The 18,683-nt window shown below is 37.1% G+C and overlaps 1 protein-coding gene across 2 annotated transcripts in view; it reads right to left on the bottom strand.

Annotated features, from left to right (window-relative positions):
- Positions 1-18,481, bottom strand: part of LOC123673159 — a 46,241-nt gene extending 27,760 nt beyond the window's left edge. The window contains exons 1-3 of one of the 2 annotated variants that reach the window (XM_045607616.1): positions 18,249-18,481; positions 10,372-10,586; positions 4,832-4,967 (exon numbers count right to left, since the gene is read on the bottom strand). In XM_045607616.1, the coding sequence (XP_045463572.1) occupies positions 4,832-4,967; positions 10,372-10,586; positions 18,249-18,306 (409 nt within the window). In that variant the 5' untranslated portion in view covers positions 18,307-18,481. The remainder of the gene's footprint in view (positions 1-4,831; positions 4,968-10,371; positions 10,587-18,248) is intronic. The other variant, XM_045607617.1, reaches the window with a different exon arrangement.
- Between the last annotated feature and the right edge of the window lie 202 nt (positions 18,482-18,683).

Here is an 18,683-nt window from a genome sequence, read left to right as displayed (position 1 = left end):
GTTTCGTCTGCTTCACACAGTATTTTATAGATCTCTGATGTACTTGCTTGATCTCTGAAGTATTCTCGTAGCCTTTCTATCTCCTTTACTTCTCTGCAGTGTCCTTTCAATGCTGCTTAATATTATCAATTAAAATATCGGAAGAGCATAGACAATATTCGATTATACACTGATTAACGAGACGTAGTTCGCGAAACATCACGAGAACGCAGCTCGAGTGGTGTTATTTAATCATTTTTATCATCCATTTTTCTACCCTACAAATTTCAAGTTTCTAGGTCTTTCTGTTCTGAAGTTTTCGTGTGTACCGACAACCGAACGGACAGAATCGAATTTGAAGTCGATTTTCTGATCAGTGAGTTAAACCTAATCATTTGAAACCATTTCCGGATCAAAAGTCAAAAATTTCATACATTGTGACGAAATGATTGAGGAATTTTTTTTCGGAAAACTAGTGCTCCAAAAGAAGATTTTGAAAATCGATCCAGTATGGTTAAAAACTTAGAATAGAGATAGAATATAGAATATAGATAGAAGGAACGGAAAGTAAACATTTGTGCTCGATCTCGAATACAAGAGAGATGGAAGTATACTGTTACCAATCACAATTGAGCTAGCCGATTGCGTGTGCGAGCCATAGGCGTAGAGAATCCGGATTTGATTGTTGAATGCTTCATCAGGAATTCTTTTTTCAGAACTTCACAATAGCGTAATCATTAATAATCATTAAACTGACAAAAACATTCACCCTTTTGAGATACGAAAGAATTTTTATGAATAAATCACATTGTTATCTATTTTTGAGCAAGAATTGGTAATTTCGAAATAAATCAAATTATGTTACGCTACCACTATAGTTTCCCGTCAGACAAGGAGTGACGAATGTTGGAATCAAAATGCATCAGTTACAAGGCGATTTCCGTTCCTCTAATTTATGTTCTAAGGTTAGAAACAATATCATCGACAGACCTCAATCAAATGAGTATAATCCTTAAAGGGCACAAGTAAATTCGATTTTGCTATTTGATCTTTTCATGAAATAAGGACCATTAAAATTCATAAGGCAATCACAATCTGCATTGTGCTTCAGTATTGTGGGTAATCACACAGGAATATTCGGAAGGCGGTTGAAATACACTGCGCAAAAGAATTAACGCACATTATGGAAATCTCAAATTTATTCTACAACTGAAGGTGATCTCAATGATAATTATTTTTATCAGAATTATGCATGCATATGTTATCCACTTTCAACGTTTTTCTTCAATACAGATGTTTTTTCCCAGCAGGAATAAAAAATGGTGAGATTATCAGATTTTGAATGTATTGGCTCCATTCTGAAATCAGTTGTTCTCGATCAATTCTAGTGATCAATAGTTTTTCTTTCGTTTGATTTTCTACACTCGATCGCTTTGCATCGCGAAACACGCAATTTGACCCAAGAAGAATGTGCCCAAGCGGTAGTTTTGCGAGAAGAAGGGTGGACATACAAAAGAATTGCAGAAAGGTTTGGAGTTTCCCATACAAGTGTGTCCGGAATGTTGCAGCGATTCAGGGAGACAGGTATGAATGTCCGAAGACCAGGACAGGGTAGACCACGGGTAACAACTGCCATTCAAGAACGTTACTTAAGAGTTTCTTCGTTGAGACAACGGTTTGCAACCACTCGCCTCCTTCAAAATCAGCTTGAGCAAACTCATGGGGTGCAAATTAGCACTCAGACAATAAGAAATCGCCTCAGAGAATATGATTTAAGGCCTTGTGTCACGGCAAGAGGCCCAGCTCTTACCCCAGCCCATTTGAATTTTGCGAGAGAGCATATCCATTGGGAAGAGGCTGATTGGGAAAGAGTGCACTGAGCATATCTTTCATGTGGACGTATGTATGCAAGGAAACGTCGAACACAATGGTAGAGGCAGAATCTAGACTCATCTGTGAAGAGAACTCTTTCGCAATCAGCCTAGAATTGATCGAGAACAACTGATTTCAGAATGGAGCCAATACATTCAAAATCTGATAATCTCATTTTTTTAATCCTGCTGGAAAAAAACATCTGAATTGAAGAAAAACGTTGAAAGTGGATAACATATGCATGCATAATTCTGATAAAAATAATTATCATTGAGAACACCTTCAGTTGTAGAATAAATTTGAGATTTCCATAATGTGCGTTAATTCTTTCGCGCAGTGTATGTGTGTCCCTTCTAGAGCCTTCCTTCAATGATGATCGATTTCAGAATGGAACCTTCGCTTTCAGCGTCACATTTTCGAGCGTTATCCTGGGGGAAAGTGGTAAAGGATGAGGTAGGTAAGGATAAATGAAGGTTTATTCCCAAGGCTGTCGTAAACATTGGCTGTGTGGCGTCATCAGGTGCCATAAAAGACCACTACCAACGGAATTACAGTCTAAAAACTGTGAACGACTCTGTCCTAAGTAAGCAAGTAACAAATGAAAACATAAATTACATCGCGGTCTTTTCTCCCTACGCTTTCAGGTGTTAACTTCTAATTTATGCCGGATATCAATTTCAACGGCGTAATTCGGGATTTATTGTATTGGAAATGGTGAGCGGGCAAAGTTTTACGATTGATACAGCAGACGAGGAAACTCTCGATATCTATTCGACCAAAATTGGAGTTGAGTGCTGGAGCCTGCCTCTATCTATATTGTATCCATTAGTTCATTTATACGATTGGATTTCTCTCTAGATCAATGTAAGTCAAATGTGATGGCGATAATAATAATAAGGAATATCAAACGATGAATTCAACTTTCATTGGTCAAAATTCAGAAATACACTCATCGGCAAAGAACTCGGCCAGCTGAATTTTGCTGAAGTTTGTTGACCAAGAACTTTCGTAATTTTTCATCGATTTCAATTGTTTCTACACCAAAATGAAGGTAAATACACATATTCTGAAAATCTCAATTTTAATGAAAGTTAACTCTACATTGACTTTGTAACTTATTTTTTATGTTCTCTCGGGAAGGTTTTGAACGAAACAAGACACATTAAATGGAAGAAAAATTCAGTATTTCACCGAATCTTATGTGAAAGAAGAGAAATAAACAATTTCCAAAATACTGGAATGCTGATAAGTGATAAAATACTTGTTCTGATCTAATCCTTCCCAGATTTCTCTGAGTTGAATTCCTAAGTCATTAAGAGTAGTTGGATGATTTTCTGAACTTCTCAGCCTTCAATTGAGGTTGTCCCAAACCTGCTCAATCGGATTGAGATCTAGACTTCTTGCTTGCCATTCCATTCGAGAGACTTCAACCTCTTCAAGGTTGACCGATGCGCGCACTATGGGGTCTGACATTATCGTCCAGGAACATGAAATTTTCACCAATGTATGGGGCAAAGCGCACTTCATGCTCTTCAAGATTGTTCCTTATATACCTATCAGCCTTCATAGCTCCGTTATCAACGACCACTAGGTCCGTGCGAGCAGTCAAAGATATTCAACCCCATACCATAATCGATCCTCCCCCGAAACCAGTAGTATTCAGGAAATTGCACTGAACATATCTTTCATGTGGACGTCTATATACAAGGGAACGTCGATCACAATGGTAGAGGCAGAATCTAGACTCATCTGTGAAGAGAACTCTTTTCCAATCAGCCTCTTCCCAATGGATATGCTCTCTCGCAAAATCCAAACGGGCACTTCGATGGGCTGAGGTAAGAGCTGGGCCTCCTGCCGCGACACGAGGCCTTAAATCATATTCTCTGAGGCGATTTCTTATTTTCTGTGAGCTAATTTGCACCCCATGAGTTTTCCCAAGCTGATTTTGAAGGAGGCGAGCGGTTGCAAACCGTTGTCTCAACGAAGAAATTCTCAAGTAACGTTCTTGAATGGCAGTTGTTACCCGTGGTCTACCCTGTCCTGGTCTTCTGACATTCATACCTGTCTCCCTGAATCGCTGCAACATTCTGGACACACTTGTATGGGAAACTCCAAACCCTTCTGCAATTCTTGTGTATGTCCACCCTTCTTCTCGCAAAACTACCGCTTGGGCACATTCCTCTTGGGTCAAATTGCGTGTTTCGCGTTGCATAGCGATCGAGTGTAGAAAATCAAACGAAAGAAAAACTATTGATCACTAGAATTGATCAAGAACAACTGATTTCAGAATGGAGCCATTACATTCAAAATCTGATAATCTCATCTTTTTTATTCCTGCTGGGAAAGAACATCTGTATTGAAGAAAAACGTTGAAAGTGGATAACATATGCATGCATAATTCTGATAAAATAATTATCATTGAGAACACCTTCAGTTGTAGAATAAATTTGAGATTTCCATAATGTGCGTTAATTTTATTGCGCAGTGTAGAACAGAACAGTTTTTCAAAAATGTTGATAGCTTATTTATACAAGGTGAAATAAAACATGTATTTGTAGTACAATTTCTTAGTGTTTCTTGAAAGAAATGCCATTTTTCAACTTCGACATCCGGTATCTCGAAAACTGATATATGATTATAATCGATAAATTCAGAGTGACTTTTGAGGGAGAGAATGAGGATATTACTACGCTATTATTTTTTTCATAAGAATCCTATTAATTTTTGAACCGTTGAGTTTTTACCCAAGGTATGGCAAGAGTGTTAATTTATCTACTATCTGAAGTGTTTCCACATAAAAATCAGTAGTTAAGAATTTTGACGGCCTAGTCGGGAAGAGTAACTTTTCCGGACCGAAAACATTCCGGGAAACTTCATTGAATAACGATAGATCCGAATACTATATTTTGTGGTCGGAATTTGTTCCGAGAAAGTAGGCATTCTTGAACGATTCCAGAATAAAACTCATTTCTGAACTTACATACAACATCCATTCTGGATTCACTTTGAGCTGAAGCGAATGAGGGTTTTTCTGCTGACACTTCGCATCTGAAGAGACCGCTCGTCCTCCAACCAACAGAGTGGAGGGTCACTTTTGTGGTGTCCGATTTGGAAAGCTGAAATTAAAGAGGTCTACTTCAAGAAATGATTCACATTTCTGATTCATTCAACACCACAGTTTGTCACTATGAACAAGTTACTATCAATTATTCATTAGAAGAATGCTAGTCAAACATCAATCAGTGAATCAACTTCAATTTGGAGATAGATAGATCTACTCAACATGGAGTTATTATAAATAAATTATAGGTCCACATCTGAATATACAGGGTGTTTCATTGCGAAACGGAAATACTTCACAGGTGCATAGGTGGCACCAAGGCGGTTCTGGAGATACCCCATTTATTGGGTCTTATCGTCTTCGTAGCCGAGATACAGGCTGTTTTATGAATTTTGCCTGTTTCTTTCTGAGGCCATATCAAACGAACCACCCGGTATATTTTCTTCATATTTGGCAAATATTTTCCTAATTGAGAGCCCAAACGTATCATGCAATAACCGCCTTGAAAATCCAGGTCCGGGTTAACAAAAAATTATTAATCGTTTGAATCCTCGAAACAACACCCTGTACATCGGAATTTTGAAAATCTGTTTCAATATTCGGAAACACCACTAAAAACAAAACTGAGACGTGTACTTCAAATTTTCGCGCAGACAGTTTTACTGCACAAATTTTCAAGGTAAAAGTGAAGTTTTTAAAAACTTGGATACCTGAAAATGGTTTGAAGTGACTTTTAATAATGAATTATCAAAAATATTGAATCCCTAATTATTTCAAGATTACTTTGTGATTCGTTTTTACATAGGTTTTCCTTTTTATAGCTGTATACTATTTATCGAGAATTGAGTTGCATCAGGTTGATATCGTATATTTTGAAACAATTATGAACAAAAAAATATAAAAACAAAATGATGAATTAATCTGAATTATTCTAAACAACAATGGTCTTCTGTCAAAGTAATGGTTGTCAACCTACTTGATTGAATAGGAAATTTTATGATTATTCGCTGTAGTGAAAAGCTCTGCTGAAAGAAGCATAGACTTCACACACAAAAGAGGACTATGATCTCAATAACTAACTCATAGATTAATCACTAAAATTTACTCTAAACCACTTCCAGCAAACCGAATTCTTGAAAAATTCACGTTTTCGTTGAAAATTTGTGCAGTGATGGGAAACGACGAGAGACTGAGAGGGTAACTCAAAAATAAAAACTGAAATGGTATACAGCTATAAAAAAAAAACCAATGTGAAAATGTATTACAAAGTAATGCTGAAATAATTATGGATTCAATATTTTTGATAATTCATTGTCAAAAGTCACTTCAAACCACTTTCAGGTATCCAAGTCCTCAAAAACTTCACTTTCACGTTGAAAATTTGTGCAGTAAAACTGTCTGCGCGAAAATTTGAAGTACACGTGTCAGTTTGGTTTTTAGTGGTCCAAATATCAAAACAGATTCTCAAAATTCCGATGCACAGGGTGTTGTTACGAGGTTTCAAACGATTCATAATTTTTTGTTAACCCGGTTCTAGATTTTCAAGGCGGTTATTGCATTATACGTTTGGGCTCTCAATTAGGAACATATTTGCCAAATATGAGGAAAATATACCGGGTGGTTCGTTTGATATGGCCTCAGAAAGAAACGGGCAAAATTCATAAAACACCCTGTATCTCGGCTACGAAGACAGTAAGACCCAATAAATGAGATATCTCCACAACAACTTTGGTGCCACCTATGCACCTGTGAAGTATTTCCGTTTCCCAAAGAAACACCCTGTATCAGAAAGATTCATTTGGTTGTCAGATATTTCAGGTTCTCAGTCAACCACGGAACATCGAAGAGATCAAAAAAATGTCGCGTCTCGAATACGAAATTCGGTATGCAATCACATAGTCATGATGGACATACGGAATACATAAAGCGTGTAGCTGTTCTGAATAAAAAGATTCTTGTGTACTTTCTATTCGCGTAGCTAAACTCCCTATGTGCAGAAAATCTCATATGTTAGGGAACTTGGAATGATGGAAAGTATAGGTAATATGGCGATGGTTGATCTTGAACGAATTTGAAAATGATATGAAGATGATTTTATTGAAACACAAAACACTCAATAAAATATTGAATAATAATTTCATAGTACCTATGATAAATGTTGAGTGTAAGGATCATTTTGTGAAGAAATTAATATTTCGTGGACAAAAGTATTTACTACTGGATTCATGTTAATAGCAAATATCAAATATCACATAACAATCATCTAGTAAAAAATCGCCAAAATGTTACCATTGATGCAAACCAGTTATCAATTAAGAATAAATATCCTTCGAATTATATAACCTAACCTGATATTTCCATAATGAACAACTATGAGCCACTTCTAACATAATTTTCATTTGATATTTGTCATTTGATTCTGCATAAATGATAGGAATTTGGAAGGTCAGGTTAGGTAAGGTTAGGGTACATAATTGTTATTTGATATTTATCATTTGATTCTGCATAAATGATTGGAATTCAAGAGGTTACTTTTTTGAATCCAAGTAATGTAGGATCCAGTTATTGTTCCCTGTAAATAATTGAGATGGTCAACAGGATGCTTGAAGACCTATTAGTTTCTTCAAGTGTTGAGGGCATGACAGTTTCAATGAATTTACAGGGAACGAATTGTTATTGTACATATAATGTAAAAAGGATGTGTAATTCTTCAAGGTGTCGAAGATATGTCATGGAGTTGTAAATCTTAAGAGACTTACTGGGGTTGGGAAAGATCGAAGACAAGGCGGTTGTACCAGATGTGTCACATCTGTGTATCAGGTTCTAGTCCTTCGAGAATATTCGATTTACAGGAATCCGCGAAGAGCTTTGTGGGCAGTACGGCAAAACTCTCATTGGACTAGGGGATGGTACTTTCTTTAAGGGTGTCGTCAAGCCGGAAGGAGGGAAGGATATTCAGAGTGGACAGGGTAAGTTGCGGTCAGGGGACGAAGTAATTTCGAGTCGAGAGTCAATTCAAGTTAAGTCGAAAACGTGTAAAGTTCAAGTTCGGTCGAAGTAAGAGTGAGTTCAGTCGGTCAACTTAAGACTTAAGACGAAAAGACGGTTCGCGGACAAGATTAAGACGAGTCGCGAACGAATCAAAGACGAGACGACCGAAACTTGTAATAAGACAAAGACGTGAAATATCGAAGATGACTCGAGTAATTAATATTAGAGTTAAAGACGAAATTCAGTACCGTAGTGAGAGACGTAATTAGGATCTCCTCAATACTGAGTTTGTACTGTATAATTGTGACTTTGTAACAACAAAGTCACGAAGAAGAAGACGAAAGGCAGGTAATCGAATCAAACCTCTAGACGATCGATTAACCAAGCCGACAGTAATAATTAAAAAATTTTTAGAAATCTTTCTGATGTTCAGTGAGAGGTAATTGAAAGTTTCAATAGATAGAAAGAACAAATTTTTTTGAAAAAAAAAAGGTTTATTGAATTTGCATTGATTAAAATTATCGACATCAACAATTTAACGGTCGGTCGGTCTAGCTTTATAACACCGCACATCTGAATCGAAGGTCGGGAGTTCTGACAGGAAATTAAATTTTCTGGTCACATGGATCCGTTGATCCATTTGCCGCTTCGTGAGCAATTAATAGTGGTGTACTAGAATTAGGGATGGGACACAGAAAAAATGCCTTACTAGCACCAGTTGTGCTCTTTCGGAAGGTTTCACTAGGGGCTAGGAGAGATGTTGTGAATAAAATCAAAACAAAAGATCAAAATTTCCTGGAAAAGCATGTTCTGAGGAAAATTTATTCCAATCGAGCAATTCATGTTCGAGATCCTCTAATTGGGTTGATACTATCATATTTTACGATCGGCTCGACGATCGGTTAGTCCAATGTACACCATACTCATAAACAGAAAGTAGGCAGTCTGATTCGTGGATCAAATTAACAGTGTTGTGTTTGAAATGGTGATCAGAGATGCATTCATAAAACATAACTGTTTTTTCGATGAGATACTACTGAGATACTATCATATTATACGATTGGCTCGACGATCGGTTAGTCCAATTTACACCATAATTCTCTTCCAGGGCTCCAATACCAGCCCGCCAAATCAGTAACGAACGAGGAAGAAATGTTAATAACATAAATATGGACTTAGCAATAATTCTTGAATGGAGATCCAATAACTTGGTGGATTTCAATGCAGACAAGATCACATGAGATCAATTGCCAGAAGTGCATCCCAAAAACTTGGTTTTCTGTTTCGTGCTAGGAGCTATTTCACTTCCAGTCAGCTACTTATGATTTATAAGGCACAGATCCGACCTGTCCTGGAGTACTGTTCCCATGTTTGGGGTGCGGCACCTAAGCATATTCTGAAACTGGCAATTCGTCTCGTCGGTGATGCCTCGCTTGCAAACTCGCTCACCACTTTGGAATACTGTAGAAAAGTAAGCGATCTGTCTCTATTTTATAAATATTTTCATGGACGATGCTCTTCTGAACTATCAAAGATCGTTCCTCCTTTGGCAGTTTCTTCGAGGTTAACCCGTCAAGTTCAGTCTTCACACCCCTTTGTGGTCGCGTTGGAGACTTGCAGAACATCTCTTTTCGAAGACTCGTTCATCCAACGAACAGCAAGGCTCTGGAACACATTGCCTAGGGAGGTGTTCCCCGAGGCATATAACCTTCATAAATTCAAGAAGAACACCAATTCCTACCTTCTTTTCCTTGGTTCTCACGATGTTCTCGGAACATTACAGGATATCTCCTCTCGTTGGAACCAGAACATAAAAAAAATATTCATGAACAGAAAGTAGGCAGTCTGATTCGTGGATCAAATTAACAGTGTTGTGTTTGAAATTGGGATCAGAGATGCATTCATAAAACATAACTGCTTTTTCGATGAGATAAAAAAAATCACTGAATTGTATTCAAGAACTTCAGTTTATTTATATTTATTACTTTAAATTTGTAGATCTTAATTATTGTTTCTTGAACATAAATTCATCTCATTCAAAACCAATCGTATGAATTATTTCCAATTCTCCTGGATCATGGACCCTATTCTTAATGTTTAAAAGCTTATAGTACCTTTAGTGCTCTGAACACAGATTATACGTAAACCTATGTTTTGAAAGATGACTTGTCGAGGATACCGTCTCAGACGCGATATGCAGCCCCCTCTCTTAGCTACTTTAGTGTGGTAGTTATTTACCTCTGGTGAAGTTATGAGTTCTGCTTTTGCATCTAGTAGATGTCAATATGCCAAAGAACATTTTTGTGTAACTACTAATTACCGATTCTATGCCATTCGATATAAGGCTTGTGAGGATTACCTGAAATTCAATTGAACGGCTTGGAAATAAATCGAGTACAATTAATCAACTCTGATAATGAAAAGACAAACCATTCAAATGCAAATAGAGATAAGTGATATGAACTCACATCAACGTGTACTCCGTCCACTTTGTAAGAGGTCGCTGGAGGGCTGGCCTTTGGTAAGTATCTGTAAAACTCTTCGTGCTCCTTGTACCACTTGACAGCGTAGAGAGCATCTCCACCCAAATCGTAATCGCATTGAAGAACCGCTGATTCTCCTGGCATTCTGAACTGGGGTATGTTCACACGAACCCACTTCAGGCCGTTTGCTGAGAGTGATCCTGAAAAGGATGGCATTCAGTAAATCGGATAACTGCAAACGATCATATTTGTTACGATTCATTTAAAACTCGGAACTCGGAAGATAACTGTGGTGGCCAAGTTGACCAATCTGAACTCATATTACACTGCGCAAAAAAAATTAACGCACATTATGAAAATCTCAAATTTATTCTACAACTGAAGGTGTTCTCAATGATAATTATTTTTATCAGAATTATGCATGCATATGTTATCCACTTTCAACGTTTTTCTTCAATACAGATGTTTTTTTCCCAGCAGGAATGAAAAAAGATTAGATTATCAGATTTTGAATGTATTGGCTCCATTCAGAAATCAGTTGTTCTCGATCAATTCTAGTGATCAATAGTTTTTCTTTCGTTTGATTTTCTACACGCGATCGCTATGCAACGCGAAACACGCAATTTGACCCAAAAGGAATGTGCCCAAGCGGTAGTTTTGCGAGAAGAAGTGTGGACATACACAAGAATTGCAGAAAGGTTTGGAGTTTCCCATACAAGTGTGTCCAGAATGTTGCAGCGATTCAGGGAGACAGGTATGAATGTCCGAAGACCAGGACAGGGTAGACCACGTCCGAAGACCAAGAACGTTACTTGAGAGTTTCTTCGTTGAGACAACGGTTTACAACCGCTCGCCTCCTTCAAAATCAGCTTGAGTAAACTCAATAATCGAAAATCGATATGAACCAATTTCAATACATTGGTATGTAAAATAAGAAGATATTGTTTTTGTATAAAAACAAGTATTTATCTCAATGAAGTTGAATTAAAAAAAAAATTATGGATTAGAGCATGGATATGTTCCAGTCGATTCAAACATTTTTTTTCAATCATTACATGCTATATACTCGATTGGTTGGTATGATGATCTTTTACAAGTTTCGGTGACAGTCACTGATTCTATTGAATTGTTGTGCATGCCATGCACAACCTTCTCAGTTCATCACTAAGTAGCCGAATCAACAAAAAACATAGTCTACCTAGAATTTTGAATGCTGATAAATTGTATTACCTCGGAGGTGAGATACGTGATCTTGATTGCTAATGAGGGCTTTACTGTTTAAAACATGAATTGACAACGTTTTGAATGAAGTGATTCGCGAAACAATTCTTGCAATCAAGTCTCATATGGCGTTGAAGGCTTATCTTGTACAAATGCATAGAGTTCGCCTCCATGAAGGAAATCCGATTAATAATTCATTAAAGTTGGTAGCTCTCTTCGTGGACGCACAAAGCTCGAAATTAGCGCCCGTTTCTACTCTGCAGGATCATCCGAATTTCTATTTCGCACCTGATGGCAAAAATCCGTACATACGGTGGTCCTTTACTGACATCGAACGTCCCTGTCACTCTTCAGAACAAAAGTACCTACACACATCGGCAAAACTCTTGGTTTCTCAAGAAATAAACAATCTATGCTGTGTATATGAGATGAACATTTTCGTTTTTTTCGATATATTTGACAGAAAATATTTGTATTTTACTCCTTGCTTTATGAGGTATGAAAGAAAATAGAAAAAATCTTATCGATTATTTTTTTCGATTAATTATATGTTATTACTAGATGACCCGGCAAACTTCGTACCGCCTCATAATCTAGAAATGTCTGTTACCTTTTCATCTGAATTAAGTTAATTTCTTTATTATGTTCGAGCAACACAATGCAGGGGCTTCATTTTTAAACTCAAATGCCTTGCAATATTGACAAACAACGTTCATTGGTCCAATAGCAACGATATGCAGTGTACTGTAATCAATTTCTTTATTATAATTAAATGCAGCTCTATAGGGGTTAAACGCAACACTTCTATTTTGTTGGTTCCGGTTACATCGATTCCGTTCAACTTCATTCCGCGTTTCACGTTGCTCAGTTTGCTCAGTTTGACTTGCTCTTGTATTTCTTTGACTTGCAGCATTACGGGTTCTGCGACTTAAGTTTGTATGTCTAATTGCCGGCATTTTTAGAAACAAAAATTCAACTGAAAATGAAAAAAAAACTATAGTACCTATTTTTTTGTGAAAGTATGAGAAGGGTCTATCAAAACTTTCCAACACTATATTAATTTGACTAACCTTGTTGAACAAACACCTCAGAAAAAAAACACACATTACAAATTATCCTGTAGAAACTCCGACCACAGACCAACTCCGACCCATATTCATTCATTCATTCTTTCTCGCTTGTTGGGCTCAACCTTTGGTTAATGTACCCAGTCACAAATTTGTCTGATTTCTCCTAATTTTCCCATATGTATTACATATAATTCATACTCGCATTCATCCTTATGTCAACATACAATTTTTATTTTTTTTAAAAGTCTTGAACAACCACTAAACATCCATGCCCTCACCGGGATTCGAACCCGGACTTTCGGTGCCTCAGTCGAGATCTTTGTCGACCACGCCACAGAAGCGGCTCTGACCGATTTATTTGCAAAGAGCATATAAACATTATAAACTACGTTTCTTTGTTTCAATGTCAACTACGTGAATTATGCAACTTTTGTAATTTTTTTTTACATAAAAACCTTATCCTAATAATAACAAATACAACAAAAAAAGAATTAGTGAAATCGGTCCAGCCATTCACGCGTGATGCCGTGACCAAGGGAAAACGGGATTCATTTTTATAAGCTTCGTCCTCATCCCTACTCTAGATAAGTGGTGACACCTGGCGGGGATAACTGATCGATTGATAGTTGATCACTATTCGACCAGCGAGGGCGGGAGATCAAATTGAATTTAAAAAAAAATCATAATGAAAGGAACTTGAAATTATAAACTCTGAATAAGAATTTATCGTACTACAATTATAATATTTGATTGCCATCTTGCAACCTTATTACGGATCTGTGGATAGATTAAAAACGATAAAAATCGGGATTTAAAAATAGGGGTTGATCGTATAAGAGTGAAAATTGAGAGAGATATGAAATTTTTTATTCTGTCATGACAAATTAAAAATAATTCTTACCAAAAAAATTGAAGTTTATAATTAACAAATAAAAAAAGTGGTTAATCGTAGAGGGATGAAAAATTGAGAGTATAATCAGATTTTTTTTGAATCCAAATTCAAAAGTCCGTATTACCACATAATTTTTTTTAATATACTGCCAAATACGCCAAGGCGTTAAAGAATTTTTCAGGCATATCCTTCCATTCTTTCTGAAGGGCTAAACTCAATTCCTGAAAAAATGAAGGGTGGTTTTGGCGATTGCATATTGATCTCCCTAAGTAATGCCATACGTGCTCAATTGGATTCAAGTCTGGTGAGTTGGATGGCCAGTTTATTTTCTGGATATTGTTCTCTTGAAGAATGTTTGGAACCCTCCGTGTGCGGTGTGGTGGGGCATTATCTCCCAGATAAATGAAATTATCCCCAAATTCGTTGCACCGAGTAACAATGATTGGTTCAATGATGTTTTCTACGTAGATGGCACCAGTCATTGATCGTTCAACGATAGTAAGTGGGGTACGGCGACTGGACATTATACATTATTGATCCGCCTTGAAAGAGCACAACTTTCGAGGTGAAATTGAGTCGCTCTAATCTACCTGGACCTCTCCAAATCCTGTATCTTCGATTATCACTTTGTAAACCGAATCATGACTCGTCCGAAAAAAGTACGTTGCGCCACTGTGGTAAAAGCCAGTCTTGGTGGTGTTCTATCCACTGACTATGGGGTCCTCTATGTCTAAGTGATAGCCGAAGTACTCTTTAAGGTCTTTTGCCTTCAGATTTGAGGAATGCAACCGTCTCCTTATGATACTGGTTGAGACTACTCGTCTATAGATCCTCAAAACATTACTTCAAAGGGCTGTTACAGATACTGTTCGATTCCTTCGAGTACAATTCGCGATATAATGGTCTTTCCTTGAAGATGTTACTCTGGGGCGATCATGCAGCGGTCTCTGGGCAACGCTGCCGGTTTGCAGGAAGAAGACCACTATGTGCTTTACTGAAATCCGTGGTTATTCAAACGTTCCGCAATCAGGTGGTTTGAAAAAGCTTTTTGATGTACGGCTACTATTCTTGCCGGTCAAACTGAGAAATTGTATGTCCCGGCATTTTACACGGAATATTCTCAATATTACAACTCAAGTTATTTGTTGGAAATTGATTAACTTCGACAACCTCTGTATTCTCCCGAACAAGAAATATTTGATCTGCTGATTTATTGTTTTCTTCTAAGTCATAAGATAGTGAAGATTCACACAAGTTGAAAGTGGTTTGGGGGGAGCACGACTTTTGACGATGTGTGTATATTAGTTCTGTTCTGAGAACTCTCGATGCCCTGATATCAATTATTAGCGACTGTTTAAAAAAAAAACAGTTCATTAAAATGTGGAAACTGTGGTAGATGCATTTTCTAGCGATGAATAATTCAGGCGAAAATTTGAGCTACTCGAATAGCCTGCTTCAATCAAAGGAATTGTTTCTACTATGTTGAATTCAATGCTCTCATAACAAAACATTCTGGAATTGAATAGAAGACTCAGGCTTAGTTTAAATGGAATGAACTGAAAGTTTCCTTGGTTACGAAAAATATTCATCACAAACAAGTGAACCGTACCTTGATAATAACTATTCTACCGCGTGAATTTCGTTTTTCTCGACTCGATCCACAATGCCACAAACCATACTCCATAAGGAATAAAAAAGTGATCAAAAGAAATATTTTAAAATAGCTGACCCAGAAAAAACTTCAACTCTATTCTCCAAAGAAATAGAGAAATCCCCCCCACTCACATATACAGGATGATTTTTTGATTTGTACATATTTTTCAACCGAAGATTCCTGAAGTCAAAGAAAACACGTTTTTCCTTCACCATTTCTTCCGATTCGGTTCGGTTGAAAAGATACAGGCTGTTGGAAATCCATGAAAAAATATTATTTTCAGTTGTATATCTCGTAAATAGAATGAAAATAGAGAAAACTATTATCTAAATTCAGTTTTTTGTTGATGGGGTAAATCTTTTACGAACATAAAGTTCCATAAAAGTTCTGTCGATTTCAGAATGCCCGCAAATCCAATTGAGAAAAAAATTCGAATCGGAAAAAAAAGTAAAAGGAAGAAATTGTATCTTTTGACCTTAGGAATCTCCAGTTGAAATATATGTTTAAGTCAAAGACTCACCCTGTTTACTGCTCCAACTAAGGTTGAGGAAGTTCAAAAATTTCGTGAACGTTTCAAAAAATGGCCGATTCTGGTCCACCAAATGTATATTTATTAGAAATCAAATGTTAACTTTCTTATATCTGAATGGTTTTTTGGTCCTAGTTTGATAACTTCCTAAGTTTCAGGCGTGTTCTTCTCATCAGATGTTGTTTTACGTTCTTACAACCAAGTTCGATTCAAAATCTGAATTTTTTTTTGGCAATAATGCCTAGTCGTAAACTTAGTGCCGATGAAGCCAAAAGGGCTATTGGTATGATCAAAGCGGGACGTAATCAGAGAAATGTTGGGAGTTTCATTCAAGTTAGTGAAAACGTAGTTTTCCGACTCATCCATCGATATCGATAAACTAGAAACGTAACGAAAGACAGAGAAGTGGACGCCCAAGATCTACCACTAATGCACAAGATAGTTTTCCGACTGTGTCTACACGTAGAGAGCCTTCGAGTTCTTGTGATCAGCGGCTTTTGAACCCTTCTGGTGTTTTGGTTTCCATTGAAACACTTCGTCGAAGACTTCGAGGCATTATTTTTGAGAATGATTCCATTACCTCGAAATCATAGGCGACTGCGATTGGAATTAGCGAATGAGCACGTGAATTGTAACGATCAATGGAGGTTTGTATTGTTCACAGATGAGTCGAGATATAACCGGTTCTCGTTAATTCGTCACCCCATTGTGAGAGAATTGACTATGAAGCTCTGGAAATCCATTTGGCCTTGCCCCCTCGGTCGCCAGACCTCAATGCCATTGAACCCACTTGGAATCAGCTACAAATAGCTTCAGATTTCCACCAACTACCTCTTCATATGCTTAAAGGACTCAGACGACTTTCACTGCACCTCTGAAGAGAGTTTGATCAAAGCTAATTCAACAATCTGATCGAAATTATACGAAGGCATTGTCAAGCTGTAGTTGATGTTTGAGGAGGCCATACTCTTAACTGAAGTTATTTTTTGGGAGAACTGACTTGTTCCACAAATAACAAAAATAAATTAATCGTTTATCAGTTGTATTCAACATTGATCATTGAATTCGTTTTCCACTCCAAATGTACTGAAATAGAGATTTGTTGCTAGAAGAATAAATGTTAGCCTATCTACAGCCCAGAGAATATTAACAAGGCATAAAAAGGCAGGCAGGCTGATCAGAATATCTGCAAGAAGACGGTTCACATCGTTGAGGAGTGATAAAGTAATGGTTTCCACAAGTCTACGAAATCGCCATCTTACAGCTGTTGAAGTTCAAAATCGATTGATGAAGGTACGTCACGTAAACGCGAATGAATCTCTCCCAAAATCTTTTGACTACCATACAGACCTGCGACAGGCTCATAACTCCTCATAGAACTAGTACTTTTTTCTGATGAAGAATCCAGATTCAGCATTCGACGTCGTAGATGCATTTTTAGACGCCTAGGAGGAAGACAAACCGATGCCTCTATTTATAGAGGTTCGAGTTCCAATCGGTGGAGGATCAGTTATTGTCTGGGAAGGTGCGTATTTAGGAGGCCGCACAGAGTTGTTTTTCATGATTGGATCTTTAGTAGCAGTAAAATACATAGAGGAAATTATTATGGACCATGTTCGATCTAATATACCATTTTTGGGAGAGCAGGGATTTTTTATGTATGACAATGCACGCCCACATACTGCTCGAATATGTACAGCGTACTTGAACGATTTTGGAATTTCAAGGTTCAACTGGTCAGAACTGGTAAGTTCTGACTGGACTCCCAACGAAGATCTATGGAACCAACTGGGAAGATGAATCAAAACTATGGTTCCATCAACTGATAATTTACAAGACCTTCATCGTCATGAATGGGCGAATATTCCACAAAGGAATATTCGAAGTCTCATCACGATCATGCGAAGACGTTTGTAAGATGTACTAGTGATAGATAGCGAAAGTCATTCGTCCAACTGATACTGAAATTTTTACAATTATCATAGTTTTTGTTTTTTTCAAAATTTCCATATTTTCACACAAATCGAATGAAAAGTTTTCTTTGGGTAATTCTCTTTTCCGTACCATTTCAGAAATTTCATGATTCTCGAAAAAAATTTAAGTAAGAAAGATATTTGAACAGTAATGATCAAGTGACCCGTTTGTCTGCTCGCCAAAGTATGATATTTGTAAACTAATTAGGATTATAATTGTTCTGGATTGATTCCTTATAGGTATTCAGAAATCAAACTGGATCAGAAGTGAAGCAAATGCAGCAAATGAAAGGATGGAATTCGTGAGTAATGGGCAACAAATAATATTGAGTTATATAAATAAGTTTGCTTCATTTCTCCGGTTAACCTTCCCACCTTGCCTCATAAATTAGGAAATCAGACATAACCCCGCACAAAGCTGATAAATCATATTTTCTGTGTCAGAACCATGCACAACATCCCATGTTCTTCACAGGATTTACGATCCAATTATAAATGGGTCTTATCGAAGTATCTCACTTACCTTGAAACAATCCGAAGAACACCATACCAGTCAGCCATGAAATGATAATCCACATCATCCCTTCATAAAATTCAACCCTGTTTACACACTTCGTCTACCTACAATGTTCATCATCATTTGAGATCAATCACTTCTCCTTCTGTTCATTATCAGATGAAGAATCATTCGCGATATGGTGAAATGGTCCTGATATTCACTTGGATCTGCTCTTCATACTCCTATTTTAATGCAAATGACATTTGCGAACCTGAAAATAGGAACAAGTATTTGTAAGAAAATATATTATACTCAGGGACGTTTAAAACTTTATGTCACTAAAAAACTTTCTGTAGCGAAAAAAGCTTAACTATAAAATTTCAAGTGTTTATCTCGAGTCTTTCTCTTGAATATTCTAACCAACGGTTTCAACGTCTGTAATAATTAATTGATAGATAT

The sequence above is a fragment of the Harmonia axyridis genome, chromosome 2, assembly GCF_914767665.1.
Source record: "Harmonia axyridis chromosome 2, icHarAxyr1.1, whole genome shotgun sequence".
NCBI lineage: Eukaryota > Metazoa > Arthropoda > Insecta > Coleoptera > Coccinellidae > Harmonia > Harmonia axyridis.
This window is presented reverse-complemented; position numbering and strand designations above follow the sequence as displayed.